Source organism: Rhinopithecus roxellana, chromosome 6 (genome assembly GCF_007565055.1).
Source record: "Rhinopithecus roxellana isolate Shanxi Qingling chromosome 6, ASM756505v1, whole genome shotgun sequence".
NCBI classification, from domain to species: Eukaryota; Metazoa; Chordata; class Mammalia; order Primates; family Cercopithecidae; genus Rhinopithecus; species Rhinopithecus roxellana.
The window spans coordinates 95,247,148-95,269,299 of record NC_044554.1 but is presented as its reverse complement, the minus strand read 5'-3'; the positions used below and the strand labels follow the sequence as shown (position 1 = coordinate 95,269,299).

The 22,152-nt window shown below is 40.6% G+C and overlaps 1 protein-coding gene across 1 annotated transcript in view; it reads left to right on the top strand.

Annotated features, from left to right (window-relative positions):
- Positions 1–22,152, top strand: part of GLI3 (GLI family zinc finger 3) — a 277,199-nt gene that overhangs the window by 199,484 nt on the left and 55,563 nt on the right. Inside the window, exons 7-10 of the mRNA XM_030933297.1 lie at positions 1,469–1,670; positions 15,345–15,558; positions 16,380–16,493; positions 18,150–18,290. Of these exons, the coding sequence (XP_030789157.1) occupies positions 1,469–1,670; positions 15,345–15,558; positions 16,380–16,493; positions 18,150–18,290 (671 nt within the window). The remainder of the gene's footprint in view (positions 1–1,468; positions 1,671–15,344; positions 15,559–16,379; positions 16,494–18,149; positions 18,291–22,152) is intronic.

The window sequence follows — 22,152 nt, the reverse complement described above, 5'->3', positions numbered from 1 at the left end:
ATAAAATATTCCCAAAGAATTTCCTGGAGACCAAGAGCCTGGACATTTTTTTTTTCTTTTAATAAAGAAAGATTACCTACTACTTCAGTTTTTCTTGGTACCACAAAATTGCCATGTTCCTATAAACTGATATACTCATTCTATGAGGTCTTAGAAACCCTTCATTTACTTAAAACGAATCATGTTTTGTTTGCCTCCTACCTGGTAAGATTATGTTCTCATTCTTTCATTAAACTTTAGTTTGGTGACTCTGTAATGTAAATGTGACCTTCAAAAAGGCAGAATGGACCTGTGGGCCACATTCATCTCTGTGTCTTGAAACTCACATCTCGAATATCTACCAAATTTGAATGCAAATTGGCATTTAATTTTGAACTCTTTAGGAAGAAACCATTGCATTAAGTTGGTGTGCATTTAAGTTTGAGTTACTCATCTCCAGATTTGGACTCCAGATTAAGGCTCCATCAGTGGAATCTTCTTGAAGGTTAAAAATTCTAATAAATGTATCAGTCTTTATTGGATCTGACTGGAGAAGCAAGGTCCAGAGAAGAATTAAAATGCCCTATAGGATCATTGTAGCTCATTATCATGCTCGCAAGGGTTTCTCCTCCGCCTTGGAAAATCTGTAAACAGGCAACATCCCCAGCTTTTAAATGTTTCTTGGGATTTATCTTCTTAGATTATGGGGAATGTAAGGCAGAGGTCCTCAATCTCAGCGATATTTGGGCCAGATAATTCTTTATTGTGGGGAGAGTGACCCTGAACGTTATAGGATGTTCTGCAGCATTCCTAGACTCTGCCCTCTAGATTCCAGTAGTACCTGCTGAGCCCTGAAAACCAGAATGTCTTCTGATGTTGTCAGGTGTCCCTTGGGGGGCAAAATTGCTCTCAACTGAGAAGCACTGATTCAGGGTAATTATGTAGAAGTTGTTTTAGTAATGCTTTAAGTATACCATAGAGCAGGTAACTCTGGGAATCACTGGGTATTGAGGGCATAACTGAGCTGAATTTTTTATCTTAGGATACTTTAATTCATTTTCTTTCTTTGGCTCATGACTTAAAATGGTGTGTGTTGGGGTGGGAAGGGTAGTATGTTGCAACTATGGGAACCACTGTGTTTGTCGCTTGTGGTGAATTAATGATGGGAATATCTAAGCAGCCGTCAGATTCATAAATCACTAGAAATGAAAGGGATAACATATAAAAGTCTCTCCCTTTTGTTTAGCAATTTATCATTTTCCCTGCACATTAATAAACAGAGCTCCCCCGAGGTAAGCCCCTGGAAGATAAATATTTCTCCCTAATTTCCTCAATTGTAGCTAGTAGATCACATGGGGGAGGAGAGGTGCTTGTCACCACAAGTTGCCAGCTTCTTATCCTTCACTTCTTCCACATAGGAGAGTAGCAATAAATAACCGGTATAGAGTCCAACTGCAGCTAATTAGGTTCTTTTTTGTTTATATAACAGGCACCAGATTCCCCAGCCCCAGGCTGTCAGCCAGGCCGAGCCGAAAACGTACACTGTCCATATCACCACTGTCTGATCATAGCTTTGACCTTCAGACCATGATAAGGACGTCTCCCAACTCTTTGGTCACGATTCTCAATAATTCCCGTAGCAGCTCTTCAGCAAGTGGCTCCTATGGCCACTTATCTGCAAGTGCAATCAGGTATGTATTTTCCTGAATCCCTTATGTGTTTTTTAAATGTAATGTCAGCACTTGTTTGCACCTACAGTGATGCATTTTCAGTACCAACTGCCTATGAGGATGATGCTGTGCCTGTACCAAGAGGCAGGTCAGATATCACCATGAATTGCAAAAAGAGTTATTGGGCCCCAGATTATTTGGTACTTGCAGACAGTAGTCAATAGCGCCTATAGAGAAAGAGCAGTTATTGAGTTATGATGAAATCCGCTTCGTAAAGACAGTGAGTATGGCAAATTTTTTATCCAGCTTTTTCCTGTAGTCATGTTCTCTAGAGGAAAACTGACTTCAAACCTGGTTGTATGAGACATGTACAGAACATGAACAGAAATAAAAAGACCAGTCATGGCAGAAGTCTTGTCCTACAACTCTTAAGAGAAAGGAGTCCATTGGGAGGGAGAGAGAAACAACAGGGCTTTTCGTCTGATGGAAAATAAGTGCAGATGACATTGGAAGGCAAAGTTATCAGAGGAAATCTAGCAAAAGAATATTTCTTTGTTAAGTATTTTTACTTAAATACTTTCTGTTTTAAGTATTTTTCTGTTAAGTATTTTTAGCTTAATCTGAAAGATCCTTATTTTGACCATACACCTTTGTTAACTGTGGATAATTCCTTGCTTGACAGAAAGCGTTTTGACACTTCCTTCCATGAAGCACCTCATGTCTGTTCTTGCATGTGAAGGTGCAAGCACAGACTTTTGTAAACATGATTAACATAAAGTATTTCTTACTGCTAATGATCAACTTGGACTGATGTCAATAAGTAGGGAATAAAAGTAAGCCAACGTATGAATTGTAGGTGAATTAGCTGATCATTTAGTGTTTGAACTAAGCCAGCTCACAAATGGTTGAGACATAGAATTAGTCTCATAATTATTAGACTATTAATGCTATAATAGACATAGAATTAATTAATTTAGCAATCCTGGTTATAAACTTTAGCTCTCATTTCCCCTAAATTTTTTGCCAATAATTTAAGAATTCAGTTACTAGCCATCTTTTAGAATTGTAGTTTTGTTAATCGCGAATAATTCCTTGCTTGAAAAATACATACTAACGGATGTTTTCACCAGCCTTGGTTTTAATAAGTGAGGTTTTGTTTGTTTCTATGAATGGGTAGTAGCATTAGGTGTTCATTGATGGGTCTTCCATGGTAGATACACAATTAGGGAAACTTCATCAGTTCAGAAAAAAAAGTGTTTGCAGTAGCAAAATACCCACATTTAGTAAAAATAATGAATACTGTTGTCTTTCCCTAATGTTCTCCATTACAGTTTTAATTCTTGTTCAGTTATCAACAATGTTCTTCAGTAGGCAAGTTAATATTTAAATGTGGTAGATCCTAATTTTAGTATGATGTCATTTTCTGCTGCTTTTCTTTGTTCTTTTCGTATGGTCACTAAAGTGTGGAAATGTGGAGAGCTGCAAGCAACTGTGATAGCAGTCAGTGCACAGGGAGGGGTCCTGGGGCCCTTTCCAGATTAGCCACTGTAGTCACAAATATAGGCTTTAGAGTTGGATATGTCTATGGTCAGATTCCAGCTTTGCCACCAACCAGCTATACAAACCTAACTTACCTCTCCGCTCTTTGAAGTTTAGTCTTCACATCTGTAAACTACAGATAAGACACCCACTATATAGGAAGAAGGCACATTTTACTAAAGCTGGTGTGGATCTACAGTGGCAGGATGAGATTCCTAACTGAGGTGAAGTTTCTGGGGGAGATGAGCTGGGATGGTTCATCCAGGAGAGGAGCCATCACAGACCTGTCTGTGCTACGCTGCTCTCCATCCCAGTCTGGCCCCGAGGAAGCATGCCAGTCTCAGAACCCTGGCCTGGCTGTTCCTGCACTCCTGGTAAATATTTATGGGTCATAGACTAACATGGACTGGAGATCACTTTACTGCAATTGTGCAAATGGCCTGACTAAAGTCATAGCATCCAAGTAGCAGAAAGGTGGCACATGGTGATAGTCACAAAGATAACACACAAATTCACTTCATGAATGTTCATTTCTCTTGTTTCTCTTTAATTTTTCTTTCCTCTTGCTCTCTGCCCAGCTCTCTTGACTTTTCGCAGCATCTAAAGAACATAGATTAGAATATGGTACAGAAATGGCCATGATGCTATCTTTATTTATTCCTACCCCAGCCTTCTTAGTCCTTACAGTCTTCTGGTCTCCTCATCTTCACTTAGTTAAGCTAGTTAGTGTCAGTACTTAACAGACTGTCAATCTGCTGACTTGAAATCATCATTGCCCATTTTGTCTCCAAGGAGCTATACCACACCTCTTTATATCATTAGAGATGGAAGAAGAGATTCACTTAAAGACCAGTCCAGTCCTTGGAGGCTGTGACAGTTGGGTGACCTGGGCCCGTTGTATCCTCACTTTCTTTCTTGCCTTTGAGACTTTCGATTGCATCTTTTCTCTCTCAGTGCAATCTCTCCCTCTTTAATACACATTTGCTGTATTTTAGGACTATATGTCTATTCTCACACAGAGCAGGTAATGCAGATAACCCAAGATGAGATCGGTTTCCCATATAATGATGATAATAATTGTCATAATTGGCACCACTTGCCAGTTCTTTAGCTGGAGGAGTGCTAGTGCCTTGCTTACTCCTGCTCTAAGTTTCATTTTCTGAGATCTAAAAACTGACTTCAGGAATAATCAGTTAGTGGTAGCACCAGAGGATCTGGGAAAGGAAAGAAGCAAGGAGACATCTAGAAAAGGTAACTAACTTTCTTAACAGCAAAAGGTACAGGAGAGAAAGTGGACTTCAGGTGCGTTTAGCCTCTGCGACATGCTGACTAACAGGGCAGGTGCAAGGCTCAGGCTCACTCACCATTCTCACGTCACAGCTATTTGGCAAAGCAAGTGGTATTATTCCTTTTTGTTTTGTTTTGTTTTTGTTTTTTTTGAGACAGAGTTTCACTCTTTTGCCCAGGCTGGAGTGAAGTGGCACCATCTTGGCTCGCTGTAACTTCTGCCTGCCAGGGTCAAGCGATTCTCCTGCCTCAGTCTCCCGAGTAGCTCAGATTATAGCGGCCCACCAATGTGCCCAGCTAATTTTTGTATTTTTAGTAGAGACGGGGTTTCACCATGTTGGCCAGCCTGGTCTCGAACTCCTGAACTCAGGCGATTCACCCACCTCGGCCTCCCAAAGTGTCAGGATTACAGGCGTGAGCCACCACACCTGGCTTTATTCTTGTTTTACACATAAGCCCAGTGGGTCTTTGCAAGATGAAGTTAGCAAAGTTCCATGCCTAGTGGGCATCAGCACTAGCACTCCAGTTTCCTGCTTGGTAATTTACTCTAAACACACTTGACTTTCACACTTAACATGTTTTCTAATACTTAACTTGCTGTTGGTATTGGCAGTGCATCAGTAATGATGTTTACATTTCTAAACATGTCATTAAATGTTTAAAGATACTGAGTTTCTAAGAAATGCCATAGCCGTCTCCTTCACATCTGTGCCCTAGTGCAAATGCAGTTAAAGATGCCTGTAATAGCATTTACCACTATTTGACATTTCCATATTTTCTTTCTCCTTTAGTAGTTTGCTATCCATTTCTCTCCAATAGAACACAAGCACCAAAAAGCCAACCACTGTGTACCTCTTGTTCCCACTCCTGTGACACCTGCGTTCTCTCATATTGACGCCATTCAGTAAATGGTTCTTGAGTAAATAAATTAAGGAGCTCTCTCATGAGTAATCAGAATTCTCATCATCCCCTTATTAAAGTAAGTTTTCTACATGGTAGTTGAATAATTCTGGTTTTCTGAAAGTTGCAATCTGTATGAGTGTTATATTATTACATGGTCATAGATTGATAGATATAGAGACAGAGGGGTGAATAGAAAATAAAGGATTAAAAAAGCAAATGTCTATTTTAAGTTTATATATTTACTTAATAATCCAGACTACTATAAAAATACCATGTAAAACCAGTATTTATTCACAAAACCCCATTGGCATATTATAACAGTACTTGATTATGTCAGCTTTTAAAAAATGCATTGTCTAGACATACCTGACAAGTCTTTTAAAATCTCATAATTAAAATAGCTTTCAAAAATAACTCTATGCATGTTGGAAAGTATGTTATAAAATATTGCATGTTTCAAGAAGTTGTAGCTTCTCCATCACCTGGAAAACTCCCCATCTAAAACTAGATAATTTATATTTATCAAATACAGCCAGTAACCCCCACTCTGCATAGTTAAGGCTAAGGTTGTAAATAGCCAGTGAATCACAGTGGGTTAAAATAGTTTACCTTTGCTAAAACCTTCTCCCTAGGGAATTGAGCCACCCTTGGAAGAGAAGGTGTTTAAAATGACACCCTTCTCCTGTAGTCTTCCAACAAATGTAAATGGGATGAAGAAATGAGTACTCCACTCATTTCTAATCCACTGGATATCACTTTCTCACTTTCTATTTAATGTCTACAATGAAAGTGGTTTTATATTCTTAGTGGTTTTAAGTCTGGTGTGACCAGGAAAGAGATCTCAGTGAAAATGACATTCCCCTGTTGCACATCACCTCTCTGAGTGCCAAGATCTCCAGCTTCACAAAACAGTGCAGTGTTTTTCTGCTACCAGCACTGATAAGCTCAGCCAGATGACGAGAGGGCAAGTTGTGCTTTCTGTTTCGTGGATCATCGGACCTCTCTGACACTAGGACCCTGGAGTAAGGGTGCGTCTGGCAGGTCCACTGATGCTGCCTGAGGCAGGCTGGAAGTCAGCTCGGCCTCCATAGCTCCTTGGCTCTGTGCTTAGTAAACACCTTGCTTATGTCAGAGAAATAACACACAAATGAACTGAGAAGCATACTGAAGAACAGATAAATACAGTGCCACATTGCCGACGTCTTTAAAATTATCATTCCATCTTCTAAAAATTTGGAGATGACATTCCCTTCCCCCATTTTCAGTAAAGTAATTAATACCACCTTAAAAAGATAGCTCTCATTTACTTCCTTAAAAGTAATTAATATTACCTGATATGGTAGTTAGTTTTACATAGTATTTCATTTAATCAGTTATTAATTCCACAAATATTTAGCTGAGCTTAACTCTCTGCTAGTCGCTGTACTGGGGGTATGGGGGCTACACAAATGCCTGAGAGAGACACGACCCCCACCTTCATGGAAGTTACGGAAGGGAAAAGCCTCTAAGCATATGAATAAATGAATAAATGAGCAAAGGAACTTGTAAGGTAACAAATGAATGAACAAAGGAGCAAAGGAGTTTGTAAGGGTTCTGGTCAGTGCTGTAAAGGAAATGACCCAGATGTTAAGAAACAATAGCACCAAGGGCCTAATTCAGGGGATTGGCCAGTGACTTACAGGATGATGACAACACACCCTGGAAAGCTTTCTACAACTTTCTAAGAAGAAGGCCAAGCAGGTGAAGGCCCTGAGGTGGGAGGAGTAAGGCGCTGGGGGAACCGTCAGCAGATGACAGTAAAACACGGGACACGTTAGCCAAGGCACAAGGTTGGCGACACAGGCAGGGGCCAGGTTATACCACAGCATCTTGGACCACAGATCTAAGGACAATAGGAAGGGCCTAAGATCTAGGGCCTTAGATCTGGAAGACCAGAAATCTAAGGGCCTTCCCTGGAGGCCCCTCACAAGGCTGTTTAATTTTACAGGTGAGGAAACTGATGTTCATAGAGGTTAGCAGGCTGAATCAAAGGTACTCAATTACTCACATGACAGAACCACGAATTCAACCTGGTGGGTCTAACTCTGAGTGTTCACCAGACACATTTCTTTCTCTCTTAGAAATCCTCAAATGAGAGACATGGTGAAAAGCATTGGTGGGAAATGCTATTTATAATGGAAATAATAATATCTGATGATATTTTGAAGAAATGGATTATGCATATATTAACATATGATTTTTCTAACCATGTCTAACATACTTGATGAACCAGATCTCATGTGAGAGTTTGTTACTGCTATTCACGTTCATTGAGGTCATGTCTATTTGGCTGCTTAATGGCAAGTGGCTTTTCAGCTTTTTAGATCACTTTCATAATGTAAAGCCTAATGTATTTTTCTCCAAAGCATTATTCAGAAAGCATATGCCTAAATGTAAATGTTGAGATACTTAAGAGCATGTGGGTCTTTATTTGTGTACTCTTTACCTCTGAGGCTGGGCTGGATTTCCAATAAACTTGCCCTGGAAACTTTTATAGATGGAAGTAGAAGCTTTATTTTTTTTCCCTCTCAAATAGAAGCACATGCATGCATGTGTGTCCTTACACATATACAAGTAATGATAGCTGTTGGCCCATTCTCTGCAAAACTGGAAAAAAAAATGATTCTTTGAATGGCAACTATTGTGCAGCGAATTCCACGACTGTAACCAAAGTGAGGATGACCTCTTAGTGCAACAGTCACAAAGTAGCCAGGAAGTTTGGCTTGGCTTTGAATGTGTCTGTCTCCCCTCTATTTTCTTGAAGTCAGTTTCTCACATTCTGGTACCATGTTATCTCAGTGGTTCTTGTTGCCTGACTTTACTTCCTATCTTGATTTCATGAGCAAACGAGTTAGGAGAGGTGGGATACTCATTGGATTCTTCTTCAGCCTGTAGAAAACTAGGTTTGTTGCAGCATGAAGTTTCTTAATTCCAGTGCCCTGACCTAAAGGAATACATCCTGATACTATCACATGAGTTTCTTTTAAGGATGTTGAAAAAATTCAACTTACGGAATTTACAGAAGGGAAAAGCCTCTAAGCATGAATGAAATTTAACAACCAAGGCAATTGGAAGAAGTGTTTTGTAGGTGGCGGGTAGACAGAGTTGATTTTACATTTACAAGACATTTCCCAATAATCCAGAGGTGCCACATGTTCGTTACTCTTCACTTTGGACTGAGAGCTGGTACCTTTGTGATGGAGTGTGATTACCACTCACGCCAGGGCTTGCCTATGGCTTAGTTCTCTAATGCATCACCTACCTGTCCAGCTCTGTGCACACCATGCTGGGTCATTGAGAGATTTCAGAGATGATCCTGGAAACCGAAGAGCCTTCCCTTCTACTCAGCTTCCCACATCCTTCTGTGCCCTTTCCCCACATACATCATGTGCTGGTGCAGAAACCCCGGCACAGCGATTATATGGGAGTGAGATATTCCATGGCAACTCTAGGAAAAAGCTGTTATTTTAGGGAAGGGTTAAGAATGTCCTGTGGATTGAAATCATCAAACAATAAAATAGTAGCTTTTACCTTTGAGTGTGTGGTGGATGGATGATATGGCCTCTTGACATTTTTCTTACTTTCCTCAATTGTTTTCTTTATTTTTATGTGGAAACAAATCTCTTGAATATTGTAATCAGCTCTTACTTACTATTCCAATTTAAAGGGCTACAGCAAGCCATATTATGCTGCTTTATTTATAGTACCATTGTTAAGGAATCCAGTATATCCCCAGCACTCTGACCGCCCCCCCCCAACCATATATAGAATTCCTGAAGCATTTAAAAAACACAGGCTTTTCTCATACACTATTCTAATTGGATTTATCCATTTGGTTTGAACATTAATGACTTTGAAGTGCCTATATGTATGGTAGGGCAAATAAATGTTTAATGGCTGATTTTCTGCAGCATGAACTTTTAGTGTTTCCATTTTATATATCATTTTGGAAATAAATATAAATTATATTAGCAGAATGGATTACAAGGGTTTCTGTACAAATGTTGACTTACATCACTTCCTTGGTGTGAAAAAATAAATATTTATTGTGAAAGCCAAGCATGATTATGCATTTCCAGGTTTAATATATTAATTATAAATTATATGTAACTTTCTGGTTACAAGTAATTATTTTTTCTTTGGAAATATAAATGGTATTTGTATAAAGTACTCAGTTAAAACTTGCTGAATTAATGAATGATATGCAGTGGGTAGACTTTAGGACATTTATTTTGGTTGCTTAACAGTTTTCCTTTTACCTGCACTCTGTTTTGTCCTGTTGGGTATAATTTTTGAGATTCCCAAAAAGAAGCCTTCCATGTAAGTGAGGTGTTACTGTGCTGTTTACAGTAATGCTAAGAAACAAGGACCAGTTTGCAAAATTTGATCATGCTTTTTAAGAGTATTGACAACACTTTGTATATCTGATTTCTGATGTATATTTACATCAGAACTTTCTTAAAGATTCAGACTTTGAGAATTTTATTTTGAAGTCTTCGTGAAAAAGAAAAAATGGTTCCCAGTCAGACAACGGTTTGTCAGTCACCTTTAACTGAGCTCAGAGCTGAATATGAAGATGAAACTGACTGAGAATTTATCCTTATTTAGACCCTGCATCCAGTGGAATGCCCTTTCAAACTAACAACCCAGTGACCATACATCAGCTCTGATTAGTAAGCTATATAACATCCACATTTTTCTCCTTGTCTGCTCTTTAGTAAAATAAAGGACAAATTAATTTTTAAATTAACTTATTCTGGCTTTTTAATTGTTGCCCTAGAAGAGTGTTTCTCAAAGTGTATTGTGAGGAACACTGGTCTCTGGAAGCTCCTCCATATCCTGCTGTCAGCAGTATCTGGGGTGGACATTAGGAATGCACAGAGAAGCAGGCCTGGGCTGTATTCCTAAGAGTTTGTTGACCTTTCTACTTCTTTCTCTTTCTCTCCATTACACTTACCTCAGGAGGCCTCTGACTGTGTTAGCACGTTGCTTGGGAAGATCTGGGCCATCTAACACTTTCTTTCTACTGATCTTATTGACTAAATATAGATTAACAGTTACAAGTCACATTTTTATAAATGTTTGTTGTTATTGTCTTAAATTACCCCATCTTTCATGTAGTTATTTAGAAACAAAAGCTATAAAAGTAATTTCTTAAAATAATAACAGATTAATTGTTGAATGGAGAGAATTCAGAATCAGAACATAAAATTAATCTCCTCCGGTGACTCCTTGGAAAGAGTGGGGTGAACAGAAACATGGAGGCCATGAGGATGGGAAGCACAGGTACCAAGGTTTAGACTGTAGATTATGTCCTGTTTTAGAGAAGGTATAAGAGATTATTAACAATTTCAACTATAGACCGGACGCGGTGGCTAACACCAATAATTCCAGCACTTTGAGAGGCCAAGGCGGGTGGATCTCTTGAGGTCAGGAGTTCGAGACCAGCCTGGCCAACATGGTGAAACCCCGTCTCTGCTAAAAATACAAAAATTAGCCAGGCGTGGTGGTGCATGCCTATAATCCCAGCTACTCGGGAGGCTAAGGCAGGAGAATCGCTTTAACCTGGGAGGTGGAGCTTGCAGTGAGCTGAGATCACGCCACTGCATTTCAGCCTGGGTGACAGAACGAGTCTCCATCTCAAAAAAAAATATATATTTTTCAACAATAGTAATACTTTCTATTTGTGGGAAATTGTGGAATGAATACATTAACTATTTAGGAAGGTTCTTATTCAGGGCCCCTAAAAGTAGAATTTACCTTTTGTTTTTAATTCTGATCTCTTGAATCAGCAAAGTCTGTCCTGTGCCATTGAAGTGCTACAGAAGGAAATGGATGTAGACTCTAGCTTCATTTATGTAATGCTGCTTTACAGACATGTTGTCAAATTGTAGTTTTCAGAGGAAAACATAGTTTTCTTTGAGGTGATTCTTCTGAGTGTGGTAGGCAGGATAACGGCCCCAAAGATGTCCACATCCTAATCCCCAGGTCCTGTGAATAGGTTCCCTTCCACGCCAGAAGGACTTTCACAGGTGTGATTAAGCTAAGGATCTTGAGATGAGAAGATGATCCTCGATTGTGTGGGTGGCTGTGATGTAATCACAGGGGCCCTTGTGAGAGGGAGGCAGGAGAGGCAGGTTAGGGTCAGAGGAGGAGGAGGAGGCGGCCTGAGTGATGTCAACCCCTGAGCTGAGGAATGTGGGCAGCCTCCAGGAAACGGAAGAGACAGGGAGCCTAGACCGTCTGGAAGAATGCAACCCCACCGGCCTATTGCAGACTTTTGACTTCCAGAACTGTAAGATAATAAACAGTGTCTGTTGTTTTAAGCCACACAGTTTGGGCTGTTCATTGCAGCAGCAACAGGGAACTAATAGACACTGAAGAAGAGATTCAGTCACTCATTGACTCAGTACTGCGCGTCTGCTCTGCCAGCCACACTGCCCGGCCCAGCTGGACCTTGCCTCCTGGATGGAGAGACAGAAGGAGTTTTAGAGAGTACTGCATGCTGCCATGAGAATAGAACTGGCAAGCAGTAGAAAATGATGGGGCAAGGAGGTGCAGAGGGGGCTCGTTTTGATGGGGCATGAGTCTAAAAAGGCCCCTCTGAGGAGCTGGAACCTGAATGTTAAAAAGGAAGTGGCCATTCTGAGCTCTGGAAGCCAAGGGTTCCAGGCAGGGGACACTGTGAGTGCTGAACATGCAGAGGGGCTGGTGCTATGACAGGAGGCAAAAGGATGCAGGACTCCCCTCCTCCACAGCCCTCCCCACTTTGATTTAAAGGAGGAGGCTGTGGTGGCTCAGGTTTTCTTATCCCCGCAGTGGGAAAACCTCAGGAGAATCTTTTCATACCTTGATCTTGCCCGAGAGGGTTGAGGGTGTGCATGGGAGGCATCCTTTCTTATGGGCATTTTGTCTGCGACTCTCGACATCCGTGTGCTGTGCCCAGTCATCGCCTGTCCTCAGTCCCAGCACTCTGATGGCAGTGTTTTGAGAGCAGAGGAGCCTTGACTTCCAAATCTGTTAAGTGATACTGTGTCAGAGCTGAGAACTTTCTACTTTTGTCATCAAATTCTGAATTGGCTTTGTCATCTGGAGTGGAGCAGCCCTCCTGCACACAGTCCCTGGCAAGAGCGACAGCAGAAGGCCGAGGGCCAACCCTTCTGGGTCCAGACAAGCTGTCCCATACCCTGCCTTGGCCTAGGTCTGTATATGAGGAGGAGGAGAGTGTTTCTGTTGCTGGCTTCTTATGAATAAGCCCTGAAGGCTCATGATCACCGTCCACTGTGTGTTCTCTCATAGCCCTTGCAGTCTAATCGTTGATGTGGATTTTAGAGAACATTTATTCCCATCACCTGGTTTTATCAGCAAAAAGGTGGGGGCCCTGAATGGGGACATGGCCAAAGTATGTCGAGAGCTTTCAGACCCCCTACCCTTGCTCCCCGAGGACAAGGAGGATCGTGGACCTAGGAAACTGCAGTGGGAATGCTGAGCCTTGTCTTTTGTAAGGACACCTCCTACATCTTTTTATTTTTTTATTTTTATTTATTGTTGTTATTATTATTTTTGAGACAGAGTCTCACTCTGTCACCCAGGCTGGAGTGCAGTGGTGTGATCTTGGCTCACCGCAACCTCCACTTCCCCAGTCCAAGCGATTCTCCTACCTCAGACTCCTGTGCAACTGGGATTACAGGTGTGTGCCATCATGCCTGGCTAATTTTTGTATTTTTAGTAGAAACGAGGTTTTGCCATGTTGGTCAGGCTTGTCTCGAACTCCTGACCTCAGGTGAGCCACCCGCCTCAGCCTCCCAAAGTGCTGGGATTACAGGCATGAGCCACCGCGCCCAGCCTCCTACATCATTTGAAAAGTGTACTTCCCTTATCCATCTGTGAATGCTTATGAGTTGCTTATGTATAAAATCAAGGGCGTATTTTGCTTTGTGAAATGTTTTTTGAATGGTCTGTATTTTTTAATTAAGTACTGACTTTTTAAACCCCCAAATGTCATGTCTCCCAGAATTAGAAGTGTAAATGGCCTTCAGGGATCCTCTCCCAACTCTGCCAGATAGTCTAGGCTCCTAGAACCCTGGAAAGGTGTTTGGAGATACAAAGTCTGTGTGCCATGGGAATTATATGTGAAGTGGGTTATTTTAGTTTTTGTTTATTTAATGAATAGAGTAACGTAGTTACACTTAGTAATACTCATTCACCCAAAGGAAGGGGGACTGTTAAATCATTGTGTTTTTTGATGAATGGCTTGTACACTGAAAAATAAATTGGACAAACTGGCATTGAGCTCAGTGAACATGAAATCAGCTATTAGAAGAAAGCTTGTGAACAAATTCTGAGGCAGATATGCATCTTTTGATTAATGCCCTATCAATCACCCACACAGCTACCTTAGCTAAGTCTTGCCGTAATCATTCATGCTTGCTTTTGGAAACACTGGCAGCAACTATAACGCCGCAGAAACGGAATATTATTACTGATTTCTCCCTAACTTACTGTGAACAATGACTGTTTTCACCATGTTTCTGCTTTCCTTTATTAAAGAAATACAATGCAGAATGAAAGCAGAGTTCCTCAAAGCCTGGTGAAATTCTCCTAGGGTATTCTTAATGATATTCAGTCTTAAATGGGCAAGCTATTGTAATGTAAGGTTCTCTGTAGAAATAATAGTAATGTAATCCCATTGAAGCTGCCTGTTATGGATTGTAGTCAAATAGGCAAAATGTAGAGTCACATTAATGAACAGAGTATATCTTTGGAATTATTACTTAAAGTTGTTGAAATGGTTTGAATTTTGCTATTGTAATTATTTTATTCTCCGTTAATGCGCTTAACAGCCATAGTAATTAACCCACCAGATTGGAAATTTGCATGAATTCTAACTTTGACATTACAAGAAACCCTGATTCTTTCGGGGTATTACACAGCAGGATAGGGAGAAATATATACATATATATATAAATAGTTTTTTACTGATTATTTTTTTAAAAAGAAATTTCCATGAATGCAATTATTAGTTTTTCATGCATTTTTAAGCCATTGGCAAATTCGTTGAGAACATTCCATTCTTTTAAGAGGGGTTGATTCCAAAACCACGCTGGCACAAAGAATGATTTGGCATTGCCTGCTAGTCGAGAAATCTTTAGGTAATATCACTGCTTCCTCAGGACCTACTGTAGCCTGGGAAATAGTGTGACATAATAAAGTAGTGACAGGCATTAGCATGCATAATGGGCTTTAATAGACATTAAATGCTGTTTAGCTAGAAGAGGGAGCAGTGCTCTCCCACTGGAATATTCCTCCATCGAAGCCCATTGATCACTGATTTCAGCAGGGAGAGGTTAATCCATCAGCTTCTGTAACCAGACGGCACTGATGAAAATTCTTTAGGTGGCATTCTGGATGAACCAGGCTTTCCATCTTTACAAACAAATGAGTGATATGACAAGCATGGTGTTCAAAACACATTTAACCAATTGATTTTCTTTCCTCTTGTAATAAGATCTGGAGACATATGAAAGCGTGCGGTGTGAGCTAAGATTAAAGGAATTGCTCCATGCACAGGAACATACGGAACTAAGAGCCAATAAAAGTCCTATAAAGCATGTAGTCACCCATTCTCTTTTTTATATAAAGTTTGTTATTGCAATAAATAGTTATTATTGAGCTGATGCCTTTTATTTCTGTTTTTGCAGAATCTTGTTTCAGGTCTGCGTGTGTGCGTGTGCACGCACATGCATGTCTCATCTCTGCTCATCTTTCCCTTAGAAGTTTTCAAGATACTTGGCAATAATCCTACCTTCTCTTTAAACAAATTTGATTTGGGATGGTAAAATTATACATAGAAAGCTGCAGATCTTGTATACTTGTCTGAGCTCGGCGTTTAAGTGATGGTCGTCTTCTTTTATCTCCCACCCACAGCCCAGCCTTGAGCTTCACCTACTCTTCTGCGCCCGTCTCTCTCCACATGCATCAGCAGATCCTAAGCCGACAGCAGAGCTTAGGTTCAGCCTTTGGACACAGCCCTCCACTCATCCACCCTGCCCCAACTTTTCCAACACAGAGGCCTATTCCAGGGATCCCCACGGTCCTGAACCCCGTCCAGGTCAGCTCCGGCCCTTCCGAGTCCTCACAGGTGAGAGGGTTAGGTCGATGTACCCGGCTGCGCTGGTCAGCCGAGGGTGGGGGCAGGCCACCATGTCAGCTGTTAAATCAACACGACACCTCTGTGTTCTCACAGCCTTCGTACTGGCATCCTGTCTTCTTAATGCTGAGGTCTAGTCTTCAGTTTTGGTGGATGTGTTGTGTAAATGCCTCTCATCAAACAGTTTTTTTCCCCCAGAGTCATTTTCCCATGGGAATAGCAGCAGGCTGCTTGATAGGGCTCCACTGTGACCTGGTGCCATCTGTAACCTGCATCCCATGTTGATGCAGCGTGTGGATGCATTGCTCTCATTTGGTCACTGTTCATTCCCTCTGCTAGAACCACAGTTGCGACTTACCACCAGGTGGTACTTTAGAGTAAGACTAAAACTGTGCTTTGCCCTGCGTTAACTGTTGCCACTTTGATATTATTTGGAGAAAAATCTGGATGCTCTGGTTAAAGAACTTCACAAACGGAACGGGTTGGTCTTCTACCCTCCTCACAACTTTGTTCTTTTGAAATACCCTGTTGGAGCTTGTTAAAGCTTAGGGCCTCAGCTCCATTCTTCTAGCTTTTAAAAGCCATAGGGAGTTTATACTCACGAGTTAAAAATGAAGAGCTGCCGCATTTACGTATTTTCTAGCTTTGAACATACTATCTGAACTCTACTACCCTGGGAATTAGAGCATTATCAGAGTTGTTGCTTTATTGCCAAATAAGCCAGCTTGTCCCGAGTTGCAGGTTTTAATTATGGTACTGCTCCTTGTTGATGAAAATCTTTTTGTCTCTGGCTCTGCAAATGTGACCAGCAGAACAAGCCCACGAGTGAGTCTGCAGTGAGCAGCACTGGTGACCCGATGCACAACAAGAGGTCCAAGATCAAACCCGATGAAGACCTCCCCAGCCCAGGGGCTCGGGGACAGCAGGTAGGACACTAAGACTGCACAGGCCAACGTCCACTCCTCCCAAGATTGGCGTCTTTAAGCCAGCTCTCCCTTCCTTCCCAGTCCTGGTGTCTTTTGACAGCAGTTCCCTGTTTACTGCATTGTTGACCTCGGCCATACTCGACATGTTGTACAAAAGGCTAGGTATGGAGTGACTAAATTGTTCTTCTAGCTCAGAAGCAAACGCAGTCCAGGAAGCCATGTGGGGCATAGCTTCTTGACAGTTTAGGCAGCTTAGGAGTATGGGCAACTGTAGTTCGTAGAGGAAATGGTTGCATTAATTTGTTGCCGGCCACAGGTAAGACCAGGCTTCAGTCCTCATCTGTGATCTTGAGCCTGAATTACTGAGCTCCTGGACCCAAGCCTGAGCTGTGGCGGATCTACTGATGGCTCCTATACCAATTGTGTTCTCATTTTTTCTTATTTTGCTACTTCCCACTTTCTAGGAGAGCCTGGCGAACCAGAAGGGATGAAAACACAGCTAACCTAAGGCTAGTTAAATCCTGGCACTCAGCCCAAAATTCTGAAAGGAAAAGTGTAGAAATTTCAATCCAGACTCCGCCTCTAGTCACTTAAATTCTTTAGGCCTCAGTTTAAGGATGTGTCGGTTATACCCATAATATCGTCTCATAGGACTCTTAGCCTGACGCAGGAAGGAGCTCCATGAATGCTAATTCCCCAACATAAGAGATTGGACAAGAGTCCAGCTGTCCAGAGAATCTGGACCTTGCTGTCATCAGGCCGCTTCAGCCCAAACCTCAGACTACTTGCCCAAATTTCCTTTTCAGCAAGAACGTGGAGGCTGGAGTAAATTGGTGTCACTGGTTCTGAAATGGAGCTTTCCTCTTGCATATTGCCAGACAGCAACAACCTTGCTGGTTACACTTCAATGCCTGCGTACGGTTTTTATCATCTAGCCCGGGATTGGGACCTGAATCTACACAAGATGAATTCTTAAAATGACTTGGATTTGCATTGCTGTGAAGCTGCTGCAGGAAGGACTGTGCCCCTGAACTTTGATGCTGTGGCCTCTGGGTCCTGGGTAGTGAGCATATCCTTAGAGATCAGAGGTTGAATCGAGAGGACATTATCCCTATAAAGTCCACAAAAGTGTCTCACACAGTCTCCAACAGCAGGGAAAACAGAATTAGAAATACTAGTAAACCATTTCCGTCAACTGCAAAATATAAGAAGAAACAAATTAACAGACCAAAAGTAATTAAAACAACTAAACAAAACAGAAGTACCAATCTTTTGAGTAAAGATCTAATTTGATTTATTGTCTTATGAGCTTTGTTTTGTTTGTTTTTGGTTTTGTTTTGTTTTTGTTTTTGTTTTGTTTTTTAGATGACATTTGGGTTTATTTTCAGCTCTGTAATCAGGGCAGCAAAGTTTGGCCTCAACTTTTAATCATCGTTTTGACAGGCTGTTGCCTTGAATCACGTGTTAAAACTCTCAGAGTGTATTTGGTAAATCTGAAAACGTGCACAGAAATGATTTTATTGTTTGACTTCTTCAATTCACAAAACCCTAGACCCAAATCTAAATCGAGTTTTTACTTTCTCTTCTTGTCTTCCCTCCCATTGTGTCTGATGCTTCCCCCTTCTCTGTTCCCTGCCCCCCACCCTCTTCTTTCAGGAACAGCCCGAAGGAACAACCCTTGTCAAGGAGGAAGGGGACAAAGATGAAAGCAAACAGGAGCCTGAAGTCATCTATGAGACAAACTGCCACTGGGAAGGCTGCACGAGGGAGTTCGACACCCAAGAGCAGCTTGTGCACGTAAGTGGATGGTATTCAGAAACAGGCCTTTACAGCTCTGTGACCCTTTTCAGGGAGGTCGGCCTCTCTGACCCTGAGCTGAGTCAAGTTTCTTAGCGAGCGGCATTGCGAACTGGAGAGGGCTTTATGACTTTCTGAGAATAAAGAAAACTCGGAGCCACGGTGCTTGACCTGTTCAGTCAGCTAAAGCTGAGTGTAAAATTCAATAAAGTCTTCAATAGAGAGTGTAATGACTCTGATCCTGTAAGCCAGAAAACACTATTTTGAGTTAGCGACTTTGATGGTTATTGAGTAATAGTAAGCTGGACATGAATTATGATTAACCTTTTAACCAAGTTTGATTCCCCTTCCAAGGCCTGGTAACAATGGAAAAAACATGGAGATGGGGGATTTCTTTTTTTCCTCTCCCAAACTCTCAAAGCCTAAGGAAGCTCCCATTATTTTAAGAGCTGCAGTTAGTACTCTAGATGAGCTAGGTAACATCATTTCTTGGTCTGAGGCCAGCCCTTGTAAGGTTAGTAGTTTCATGGAAAAAGTTAAATGTGTTTTTAAATGTATTTAGTGATGGATGTTTTGGAAACTGCAGCATGGTCAGATTGAGAACCACACCTCCTCTTCCAAACCAGGTTCAGAAATTTTTACACACTCTTTTGAAATATTACACATTTCAAATAATGCAGTGTGCACAAAGCCTTCTTCCCACCCCATGCCTGATTTGTGATACTCCCTTCCCAGTGCTTCACTGTTCTTGGCACTTTCTTGAAGACCAGTGGAGTTTTCCCTGGCAAATGGTACCAGGAGCGGCTGACGTGGAAGGGCATTTAGATGATCAAGAATAAAAACATGCAGGTGCTACAACCCCTGGCAGAAGCACAGGGTCCTGTTGAGGCATTAAGTGTGGCAGGTTTTCAAGCTTTTAATATGATGAGAAATTGAACAAAGTAGCATTTGTTGTGATTCCCCTCCTCCTGCTCTCTCTCTTTTTCTGTCTCCACTTTCTCTTTCATGATCCATTCTTCTTTTTACAGTAACTGTATTTTTAGGCAATTCATGTTTTTTGATAACTAACATTTAGATTAAGCACTAAAATTATGAGTCCCTCTTACATCCCACACGTTTCATAGGCAATGTGATCTTTTAATGTGTGTCTCCTGCAACTTGGCACATCCCATGTGATGTATTCCACGCATTGCAGTTACATTATAGTGTTAAGCTCACAGGTTGCCAGATTTTGAGCTCTGTTCTATACAGAATGTTTTGAGGATTTTACATGATGTCGCCAGGGTTCCTCTCCTCCATTGCTTTTTAAATCATGTCTCCTGGTAATTGTATACGAAGAATTATAGATATCTGAGCACAGCAAAAAAAAAAAAAAAAAAAAAAAAAAAAGTCAAATGTTTTAAATTAAAGTATATTTCCAGAATTTTTCCATGAACTTAATTTGATTCTTTCTCTTTAATTTGATGCAAGTGTTATTTTTAAGCCAAGCCTGACTTAATGGCCATTTATTCTTGCTGACTGTTTAATGGAAATCACAAAGACATTGGAATACCAAGGGGGAGAAAAGTTTGGCATTTTTGTTTTAGTATGGGGAAATACTCCCAAAGAGTAGCATATGCTATGTGTATCCTTAGTGATATAATGAATGATCAACAAACATGAAGAGAATTGTTTGTGCAAAACCTGCTATCATAGAAGAGATGTTGGCAGGATGTCTTGCTTTTTAAAATATCCTGAAGGTGACACAGTCTCATGGTGCTGTTTTAGAGGAGAAGTCATTGTAGTTTGCAAGGAATGTTGGATACTGGTTCAGTCATTACCAAATCAGGAATGAAATAAGAGCTTATTCTAAGTCTACATTTAAAATGAATTGTGCTCCTCATAAGAGGCAGGGTTTGAAGTAATATTTTTTGGAGTGCAGTAGTAGCTTAACCCTTTTACAGCCTAAATACAGTAATGTGAAAGCTTTTAAAAGATGGTGAAATTGTAGGTATTTGAATTTAATTTTGGTGGCCAATGGTCTCAATGATGTTTTAATAGAGAGATCTGAGTAGTTTTAAAGGAAGGCTACTTAAAACTGCCAACTAAATGACCAAAGTGTTGTCTGTTTTATCAAAACGGTCTTTAAAAAATATGAATGCGCACATATACAGTGGACTATTTTAATTCCAGATTAACCAGAAGAAGTTCATGTCAGGATTAGAAGAAAATCCAATATATTACCTTTATGATATTAATTTTAGTCTGAGACAAATTATATGAGTAAATAAACTTAATTAAATGAATTAAGAATTTTAATTTACCACAACATAAATAAGAATACTAGTTTGTATCACTTACTTTCTACCTTTTTACTTACTGTCTGAGGTGCAGGATCCCCAAGTTTGCATGTTTAAATTGATTCTACATTGCATGACATGCGTGTACTTTCTTACTTATGAGTATATCTGGCAGCAGTAGTGGTGGCCTGTTATAGAGTAGGTAGGTGCTTTGTATTATGTTGATTGAAGGAATAGCTACTTCAAGTCCACCTAATTACTTTGGTGGTAGAATAAATACCAGTTGCAAAAACTACTTTTTTACAGAGGGAAGCATTAACAGTTTCCATTACTGTGACTTTCCTTGGAGAGAGGACATTTTGTGAATTAGTTGAATTTTCATGCCACATACAACCAACAGGCAAGGTGTTAAACCATTCTGATGCTCTGCCTTATTTATAGCCGTGACCCATTCTTTTTCCCCTTCTTACAGTTAATAGAAAGATTCATGATTCTTCATGGTTGTCTATCTAGTGTCTGACAGTCCCGACTGCCTGCTAAAGCAAGTCACTATCTATAATTGATATCCTTCCGGGGAATAGGGTGCTGGCTGCAATTGAAGGGCTTTGCTGAAAGCTCTTAAATCCTGACAAGTTCTCCCCTTGTTCTGGTTCAGTCGTTGAGCTGCACAGTTGGAATTCCGGAGTTATTTGAACTTGGTGCAAAAGGGAGACATGTGTTTCACATTAGCAAATCACAAAGTTGAAGAAGAGAATTAGAAACTCGGCTGACTTTGCCCGCCAGGTAGTCTCATTTCCACTGTAATGCACTCCATGTACTCTTGAAAAGATTACCTCGTCCATTACTATCTGAACGGATGGGCTAAATATTAGCCCTTCCCTTCTCTTCTCCTTTATTTCAAGCCCCTCTCCTTCACCAATTATGTATTTATTCTAGGTTTGCTGCTGGGTCTTTATCACAGGGATGTTTAATTAATTTCTCTTCCCAGCAAGATAATTACAATTGGGCTTGGTTACTCTCAAGCTAGTATTAAATTTGTCATAAATTTACTTCTATGACCAGAAGCTAAGAAGATAGATGCGTGTTTTTGTTAGCTGTGTTCTTGTTGTGCTTTGTCCCTTTCTTGGTGTCAGTTAAAATTGAAGGAAACAAAAAAGCAAGAGGAGTATATAGAACAAAAAATAATTCCAAGTACTCTGAAGACTGAATTTGTTATTGATTTGCCAAGATGCAGGTATTTTCTCTTGCCATTTGAAAGACACACATTCTAACATCTCAAAATGAGTTGAAAGTCCATATTTTTCTTCAATTTTAAATTAACCAGACCTTTTTTGTTGTTGAGCATTATAAAATATGTGAATCATAACTTCAAATGTGTTTCTGAGAGTTGCAGTGTATCCATTTTCAAAGTATTATTTGGTTTTGCTTTCTGCTTAGGCTGTTTGGTTTGTGCTGATATTATTTGGTTTAGCTTGTGTTGTTATGCAAAGCAGTTCAGCCCAGCTTCTTCCAAGGAGGAAGGACGCTTTCTGTCTACATTTCCCTCTTGTTTTAATTTTGTCGTAGAAGTAAGTTCCATCTTT